Source organism: Salvelinus namaycush, chromosome 32 (genome assembly GCF_016432855.1).
Source record: "Salvelinus namaycush isolate Seneca chromosome 32, SaNama_1.0, whole genome shotgun sequence".
NCBI lineage: Eukaryota > Metazoa > Chordata > Actinopteri > Salmoniformes > Salmonidae > Salvelinus > Salvelinus namaycush.
This window is the reverse complement of record NC_052338.1, coordinates 35,784,845-35,794,449: the sequence shown is the minus strand read 5'-3', so window position 1 is coordinate 35,794,449 and position 9,605 is coordinate 35,784,845. Positions and strand designations below refer to the sequence as shown.

General features: G+C 51.4%; 1 protein-coding gene across 1 annotated transcript in view; it reads right to left on the bottom strand.

The window, feature by feature from the left end:
- Positions 1-1,911: 1,911 nt before the first annotated feature.
- LOC120027213 (importin subunit alpha-7) overlaps positions 1,912-9,605 on the bottom strand; it is a 30,867-nt gene continuing 23,173 nt past the window's right edge. The window contains exons 11-12 of the mRNA XM_038972106.1: positions 4,865-5,055; positions 1,912-2,114 (exon numbers count right to left, since the gene is read on the bottom strand). Of these exons, the coding sequence (XP_038828034.1) occupies positions 1,927-2,114; positions 4,865-5,055 (379 nt within the window). The 3' untranslated portion in view covers positions 1,912-1,926. The remainder of the gene's footprint in view (positions 2,115-4,864; positions 5,056-9,605) is intronic.

Genomic DNA, 9,605 nt, shown 5'->3' with positions numbered 1-9,605 from the left:
GTGAAGCTGAGTGTTTTTTCTCAAGTTAGTGTAGCCCCCCCCCCCCCCCCCCCCCAGCGGTATGCCGTTTTAATAGTTAGAATCACGTCATAATTCAAATCTATCGTTATTAAGAACACAGCACACAACGAACATTATATCTCTAGCTATATCAACTTCAGATCAAGCTAGTAACCTAGGTATTTTAACTGTTATACGGTTCAATATGGACCCCCCCCCCCACCTTAAATCCCCTTCCCCATCCCACTCTTGACGCCATCCGTTAGCCCCAAATGTTTCCTGATTTTACGATTTAGAACCCAACATGTTGCTCCACCCTCGTCATCCCTCCCCAGGTCCAAGAAATCATCTGACGCAAACAAAACAAAAAGTTGCTAAAAGTTGTAGGAAATAAAATTGTAGAGAAAGGACTGTCAGTTCTAGAAGGAGAACATTGGGTCAACACTCCAAACCATAGTTCTAGAATTACTAAGAATCCCCAGAATTGTTTTAGTGGAACCCTGTATGTCTGATAAGACAGAAACCAATGTGAATGAGGGTTTGGCCTCAGTTCTATTGCTAACAATAAAGAAGCCTTCAGTCTGGGGACACTAGCCTTCAGGTGGTACACTGACAGGCCAGGGGGGGAGAAAAAGAAAAAAAACAGGGCTGACAAAAGCTAAATGAGGGGAAAGGATAAATAAGTGAAATAACACTCATCACACTAGGTCAGATTTGACCCCTCACATCCTAAAGGTCATCCCTATGGGCCGACAGGGAGCAGTAAAAACCACAACAAGCCACTGCTACTGTCAGAAGAAATCAAGACTATGAACAGTACTGGCGGTATTTCTCAATGTATCTGTGCATTTCAAACCTGCCCTGGTGTGTGATCACTGATCTGGAAGAGCTGTGTTTAATCATCAGGTCATGTGTTGTGAGTTCAGCTCTCCGATTGGCTACTCAGCCGAGACGTGGTGTTCTGTTAGAAGTGTCTGATCTGTTTGGGTAGGTAGGAGCCACGCTCACGGGGGTTTGGGGAATATAGGTTGGATAAAGCCTTCCATGGGATAGGAGGGAGAGGACAACGTTCCATGGTTGAGCCTGGAAGGTCACAGTGGAGAAAAGATGGGGCACAGGAGACCCTGGAAACCCTGCATCAGTAGAAGTTGGGGTAGCAGAGCTAGCCACGGGCTGGGGCATATAGGATGGGTGGTGGTTGGAGGGACACAGGGACCCTGTGCAGAGCTCGCCACGGGTTGGGGCATATAGGATGGGTGGTGGTTGGAGGGACACAGGGACCCTGTGCAGAGCTCGCCACGGGCTGGGGCATATAGGATGGGTGGTGGTTGGAGGGACACAGGGACCCTGTGTAGAGCTCGCCACGGGCTGGGGCATATAGGATGGGTGGTGGTTGGAGGGACACAGGGACCCTGTGCAGAGCTAGCCACGGGCTGGGGCATATAGGATGGGTGGTGGTTGGAGGGACACAGGGACCCTGTGCAGAGCTCGCCACGGGCTGGGGCATATAGGATGGGTGGTGGTTGGAGGGACACAGGGACCCTGTGCAGAGCTCGCCACGGGCTGGGGCATATAGGATGGGTGGTGGTTGGAGGGACACAGTGACCCTGTGCAGAGCTCGCCACGGGCTGGGGCATATAGGATGGGTGGTGGTTGGAGGGACACAGGGACCCTGTGCAGAGCTCGCCACGGGCTGGGGCATATAGGATGGGTGGTGGTTGGAGGGACACAGGGACCCTGTGCAGAGCTCGCCACGGGCTGGGGCATATAGGATGGGTGGTGGTTGGAGGGACACAGGGACCCTAATTTACCTCAGAACTCTCCCATTGGTAGGGGATATGGGGGAAGAAGTTAACTGAAAGCCTTCCAATGGGATCCATGGGTATATGAGTGATGTTTTGGATGAACCAAAGGAAAGGGAGGATGTTATAGCTGGAAGCCCTCCATGGGTGCCTCCTGCTGGGGGAAGAGGAACTGCTGGTTGACCTGGTCCACCTGAGGAGCCAGACTCTGGTCCTCCTCCTCCACTCCAAAGTAGTGCTCTATCAGATCAAAGGCCTTCTGGTAGATCTCTTGGTTCTCATGACTCTGAAGAAACTCGATCTTATCCAGACCTGGAGACGGGAGGAGAGTTTATTTATTCATACACCACGGTAGATTATGCAATGTACCTCAGAACAGTAGTGGTTTGTATTATACAGCGTATTGACATAAGTATTCAGAGCCTTTGCTATGAGCCTCGAAATTGAGCTCAGGCGCATCCCGTTTCCATTGATTAAATCAAATTTTATTTGTCACATACACATGGTTAGCAGATGTTAATGCGAGTGTAGCGAAATGCTTGTGCTTCTAGTTCCGACAATGCAGTAATAACCAACAAGTAATCTAACCTAACAATTCCACAACTACTACCTTATACACACAAGTGTAAAGGGATAAAGAATATGTACATAAAGATATATGAATGAGTGATGGTACAGAACGGCATAGGCAAGATGCAGTAGAAACAGCCTTGAGATGTTTCTACAACTTGATTGGAGTCCACCTGTGGTAAATTCAATTGATTGGACATGATTTGGAAAGGCACACACCTGTCTATATAAGGTCCCACAGTTGACAGTGCACGTCAGAGCAAAAACCAAGCCATGAGGTCGAAGGAACTGTCCGTAGAGCTACGAGGCAGGATTGTGTCGAGGCACAGATCTGGGGAAGGGTACCCCAAAACATTTCTGCAGCATTGAAGGTCCCCAAGAACACATTGGCCTCCATCATTCTTAAACTGAGCAATCGGGGGAGAAGGGCCTTGGTCAGGGAGGTGACCAAGAACCCTATGGTCACTGACAGCGTTCCTCTGGAGATGGAAAAACCTTCCAGAAGGACAGCCATCTCTGCAGCACTCCACCAATCAGGCCTTTATGTTAGAGTGGCCAGACGGAAGCCACTACTCAGTAAAAGGCACATGACAGCCGGCTTGGAGTTTTCCAAAAGGCACCTAAAGGACTCTCAGACCATGAGAAACAAGATTCTCTGGTCTGATGAAACCAAGATTGAACTCTTTGGCCTGAATGCCAAGTGTCACGTCTGGAGGAAACCTGGCACCATCCCTACGGTGAAGCATGGTGGTGGCAGCGTCATGCTGTGGGGATGTTTTTCAGCGGCAGGGACTGGGAGACTAGTCAGGATGGAGGGAAAGATGAACAGAGCAAAGTACAGAGAGATCCTTGATGAAAACCTGCTCCAGAGGGCTTAAGACCTCAGGCTGGGGCGAAGGTTCACCTTCCAACAGGACAATGACCATAAACACACAGCCAAGAAAATGCAGGAGTGGCTTTGGGACAAGTCTCTGAATGTCCTTGAATGGCCCAGCCAGAGCCCGGACTTGAACCCGATCGGACATCTCTTGAGAGACCTGAAAATAGCTGTGCAGCGACACTCCCCATCTGACAGAGCTTGAGAGGATCTGCAGAGAAGAAATGGGAGAAACTACCCAAATACAGGTGTGCCAAGCTTGTAGTGTCATACCCAAGAAGACTCGAGGCTGTAATCGCTGCCAAAAGGTGCTTCAACAAAGTACTGAGTAAAGGGTCTGAATACTTATGTAACTGTCATATTTCCGGTTTTAAAAACCTGTTGTCATTATGGGGTATTGTGTGTAGATTGAAATTGATTAAAAAAAAAATCCTCAGACTATGCCTGTAACGTAACAAAATGTGGGAAAAGGGGTCTGAACACTTTCCAAATGCGCTGTACATACCATAGACCTCCTCTATGAGAGAGCAGTAGGGGTTGATGTTTGTATGTACATACCATAGACCTCCTCTATGAGAGAGCAGTAGGGGTTGATGTTTGTATGTACATACCATAGACCTCCTCTAAGAGAGAGCAGTAGGGGTTGATGTTTGTATGTACATACCATAGACCTCCTCTATGAGAGAGCAGTAGGGGTTGATGTTTGTATGTACATACCATAGACCTCCTCTATGAGAGAGCAGTAGGGGTTGATGTTTGTATGTACATACCATAGACCTCCTCTAAGAGAGAGCAGTAGGGGTTGATGTTTGTATGTACATACCATAGACCTCCTCTATGAGAGAGCAGTAGGGGTTGATGTTTGTATATACATACCATAGACCTCTATGAGAGAGCAGTAGGGGTTGATGTTTGTATGTACATACCATAGACCTCCTCTAAGAGAGAGCAGTAGGGGTTGATGTTTGTATGTACATACCATAGACCTCCTCTATGAGAGAGCAGTAGGGGTTGATGTTTGTATGTACATACCATAGACCTCCTCTATGAGAGAGCAGTAGGGGTTGATGTTTGTATGTACATACCATAGGCCTCCTCTATGAGAGAGCAGTAGGGGTTGATGTTTGTATGTACATACCATAGACCTCCTCTATGAGAGAGCAGTAGGGGTTGATGTTTGTATGTACATACCATAGACCTCCTCTATGAGAGAGCAGTAGGGGTTGATGTTTGTATGTACATACCATAGACCTCCTCTATGAGAGAGCAGTAGGGGTTGATGTTTGTATGTACATACCATAGACCTCCTCTAAGAGAGAGCAGTAGGGGTTGATGTTTGTATGTACATACCATAGACCTCCTCTATGAGAGAGCAGTAGGGGTTGATGTTTGTATGTACATACCATAGACCTCCTCTATGAGAGAGCAGTAGGGGTTGATGTTTGTATGTACATACCATAGACCTCCTCTATGAGAGAGCAGTAGGGGTTGATGTTTGTATGTACATACCATAGGCCTCCTCTATGAGAGAGCAGTAGGGGTTGATGTTTGTATGTACATACCATAGGCCTCCTCTATGAGAGAGCAGTAGGGGTTGATGTTTGTATGTACATACCATAGGCCTCCTCTATGAGAGAGCAGTAGGGGTTGATGCCGGTACCACTGGGTCCTGCATCCTGCTTGGCCTCTTGGTCTCCCAGTCGCAGAATGTTCTCCAGACCGTTCAGAGCCACCTGGACTATCTTACTGTCCATCACTGTCAACAGGTCACACAGAGGCTTGATACAGCCCAGGTTCACCAGGTACCTAGAGAGAGAGATTTCAGAGAATGAAAGATGGAGAAAAAGGGAGAGAGACAGAAAGAGATTGTCAGACTTGGGCCCTGACAGTAAATCTCAGAAAGACAAAAATAACGGTGTTCCAAAAAAAGGGTCCAGTTGCTGGGACAACAAATATACAAATTCCATCTAGACACCGTTGCCCTAGAGTACACAAACAACTATACATACCTCGGCCTAAACATCATCACCACAAAGCTCTGAGAGACAAGGCAAGGCCTTCTAATCCGTCAATTGAAATAAAATGTATTTGGAATTTGAGTGTAATGTTTACTGTTTCATATTTATAAAATAAATGTAGCCCCTTTTTCATGATTACGGTCTTGTCTCATTGCTGCAACTCCCCTACAGGCTCTGGAGAGCCAAACCGTGCTTTTTAACACGCGCTCGCTTGACCCGGAAGCCAGCTACACCAATGTGTCGGATGAAACTCCAGCAGGTACATTTTTACTGGTCATCCCCAAAGCCAACACCTCCTTGGGCCGCCTTTCCTTCCAGTTCTCTGCCGCCAATGAGTGGAACAAATTGCCAAAATCACTGAAGCTGGAGACTTACATTTCCCTCTCTAACTTTAAGCACACCCAACTACCTCATCTCCATATAGCTATTATTTTTTGCTGCTCTTTTCCACCCCAGTATCTCTACTTGCATATCATCATCTGCACATCTATCACTCCAGTGTTAATGCTAAATTTTAATTATTTCACCTCTATGGCCTATTTATTGCCTTACCTCCCTAAACTTGTACATTTGCAAACACTGCTCATAGATTTTTCTATTGTGTTATTGACTGTACCTTTGTTTATGTGTAACTCTGTGTTGTTTTTGTCGCACTGTTTTACTTTATCTTGGCCAGGTCTCAGTTGTAAATGAGAACTTGTTCTCAACTGGCCTACCTGGTTAAATAAAGGTGAAAAAACAAAAAACACAGCTCAACTGACAACCGAAGTCAGCCTGCAGGCACCCGACCCACCACAAGGAGTCGCTAGAGCGCGATGAGCCAAGTAAAGCCCCCGCGGCCAAACCCTTCCCTAACGACGCTGGGCCAATTTGTCCCTATGGGACTTCCGGTCACGGCTGGTAATGACTACAGCCTGGGATCGAACCGCAGGCTGTAGTGACGCTGCACCCCTCGGGGAGGCCTACGGTTCATTTTTTTATGTTTATTTCACTTGCTTTGGCAATGTAAACACATGTTTCCCATGCCAATAACAGCCCTTTGAAGAGAGAGAGCGCGAGAGAGAGACAGCAGGACTTGTGTGAGTGACAGCAACATGGACCCTAGATAATGAATATGGAATGTGTTTGGTCAAATCCAGACGCCTGACAAATGCAGCGGCCCGAGACAGAACGTGTGTTAGTGTCAATCCTGACATTCCACTGACGGAGGGAAAAAGAACTGCAACGTCATTCAATATAGACAAAAAGCTTTCCACTAAAGCCTCACACACACACCAGAGTATAGCTCCTGTTTGATATAACGGGACAACTTTGGTATTACCGAATGCAAACCATGGAAACACGGCTAAGACACGGCTAAGGCTCCAGGAGGACACGGTGAAACACTAACACCAATCCCCTAGACCCTCCCACTTCCCTCTACTGACATGGACTTGGTTTATTTACACGTCCTGCTGAGGTGTCCCCCACCTCTCTAATCCTGTCCTGCTGAGGTCTCCCCCACCTCTCTAATCCTGTCCTGTCCCCCACCTCTCTAATCCTGTCCTGTCCCCCACCTCTCTAATCCGGTCCTGTCCCCCACCTCTCTAATCCGGTCCTGTCCCCCACCTCTCTAATCCGGTCCTGTCCCCCACCTCTCTAATCCGGTCCTGTCCCCCACCTCTCTAATCCGGTCCTGTCCCCCACCTCTCTAATCCGGTCCTGTCCCCCACCTCTCTAATCCGGTCCTGTCCCCCACCTCTCTAATCCGGTCCTGTCCCCCACCTCTCTAATCCGGTCCTGTCCCCCACCTCTCTAATCCGGTCCTGTCCCCCACCTCTCTAATCCGGTCCTGTCCCCCACCTCTCTAATCCGGTCCTGTCCCCCACCTCTCTAATCCGGTCCTGTCCCCCACCTCTCTAATCCGGTCCTGTCCCCCACCTCTCTAATCCGGTCCTGTCCCCCACCTCTCTAATCCGGTCCTGTCCCCCACCTCTCTAATCCGGTCCTGTCCCCCACCTCTCTAATCCGGTCCTGTCCCCCACCTCTCTAATCCGGTCCTGTCCCCCACCTCTCTAATCCGGTCCTGTCCCCCACCTCTCTAATCCGGTCCTGTCCCCCACCTCTCTAATCCGGTCCTGTCCCCCACCTCTCTAATCCGGTCCTGCCGAGGTGTCCCCCACCTCTCTAATCCGGTCCTGCCGAGGTGTCCCCCACCTCTCTAATCCGGTCCTGCCGAGGTGTCCCCCACCTCTCTAATCCGGTCCTGCCGAGGTGTCCCCCACCTCTCTAATCCGGTCCTGCCGAGGTGTCCCCCACCTCTCTAATCCGGTCCTGCCGAGGTGTCCCCCACCTCTCTAATCCGGTCCTGCCGAGGTGTCCCCCACCTCTCTAATCCGGTCCTGCCGAGGTGTCCCCCACCTCTCTAATCCGGTCCTGCCGAGGTGTCCCCCACCTCTCTAATCCGGTCCTGCCGAGGTGTCCCCCACCTCTCTAATCCGGTCCTGCCGAGGTGTCCCCCACCTCTCTAATCCGGTCCTGCCGAGGTGTCCCCCACCTCTCTAATCCGGTCCTGCCGAGGTGTCCCCCACCTCTCTAATCCGGTCCTGCCGAGGTGTCCCCCACCTCTCTAATCCTGTCCTGCCGAGGTGTCCCCCACCTCTCTAATCCTGTCCTGCCGAGGTGTCCCCCACCTCTCTAATCCTGTCCTGCCGAGGTGTCCCCCACCTCTCTAATCCTGTCCTGCCGAGGTGTCCCCCACCTCTCTAATCCTGTCCTGCCGAGGTGTCCCCCACCTCTCTAATCCTGTCCTGCCGAGGTGTCCCCCACCTCTCTAATCCTGTCCTGCCGAGGTGTCCCCCACCTCTCTAATCCTGTCCTGCCGAGGTGTCCCCCACCTCTCTAATCCTGTCCTGCCGAGGTGTCCCCCACCTCTCTAATCCTGTCCTGCCGAGGTGTCCCCCACCTCTCTAATCCTGTCCTGCCGAGGTGTCCCCCACCTCTCTAATCCTGTCCTGCCGAGGTGTCCCCCACCTCTCTAATCCTGTCCTGCCGAGGTGTCCCCCACCTCTCTAATCCTGTCCTGCCGAGGTGTCCCCCACCTCTCTAATCCTGTCCTGCCGAGGTGTCCCCCACCTCTCTAATCCTGTCCTGCCGAGGTGTCCCCCACCTCTCTAATCCTGTCCTGCCGAGGTGTCCCCCACCTCTCTAATCCTGTCCTGCCGAGGTGTCCCCCACCTCTCTAATCCTGTCCTGCCGAGGTGTCCCCCACCTCTCTAATCCTGTCCTGCCGAGGTGTCCCCCACCTCTCTAATCCTGTCCTGCCGAGGTGTCCCCCACCTCTCTAATCCTGTCCTGCCGAGGTGTCCCCCACCTCTCTAATCCTGTCCTGCCGAGGTGTCCCCCACCTCTCTAATCCTGTCCTGCCGAGGTGTCCCCCACCTCTCTAATCCTGTCCTGCCGAGGTGTCCCCCACCTCTCTAATCCTGTCCTGCTGAGGTGTCCCCCACCTCTCTAATCCTGTCCTGCTGAGGTGTCCCCCACCTCTCTAATCCTGTCCTGCTGAGGTCTCCCCCACTTCTCTAATCCTGTCCTGTCCCCCACCTCTCTAATCCTGTCCTGCTGAGGTGTCCCTCACCTCTCTAATCCTGTCCTGCTGAGGTGTCCCCCACCTCTCTAATCCTGTCCTGCTGAGGTCTCCCCCACCTCTCTAATCCTGTCCTGCTGAGGTCTCCCCCACCTCTCTAATCCTGTCCTGCTGAGGTCTCCCCCACCTCTCTAATCCTGTCCTGCTGAGGTCTCCCCCACCTCTCTAATCCTGTCCTGTCCCCCACCTCTCTAATCCTGTCCTGCTGAGGTCTCCCCCACCTCTCTAATCCTGTCCTGCTGAGGTGTCCCCCACCTCTAATCCTGTCCTGCTGAGGTGTCCCCCACCTCTCTAATCCGGTCCTGCTGAGGTGTCCCCCACCTCTCTAATCCGGTCCTGCTGAGGTGTCCCCCACCTCTCTAATCCGGTCCTGCTGAGGTGTCCCCCACCTCTCTAATCCGGTCCTGCTGAGGTGTCCCCCACCTCTCTAATCCGGTCCTGCTGAGGTGTCCCCCACCTCTCTAATCCTGTCCTGCTGAGGTGGGCGTGGCTTTATACCTGATCAGTCCTGGTGAGGTGGGCGTGGCTTTATACCTGATCAGTCCTGGTGAGGTGGGCGTGGCTTTATACCTGATCAGTTCTGGTGAGGTGGGCGTGGCTTTATACCTGATCAGTTCTGGTGAGGTGGGCGTGGCTTTATACCTGATCTGTCCTGGTGAGGTGGGCGTGGCTTTATACCTGATCTGTCCTGGTGAGGTGGGCGTGGCTTTATA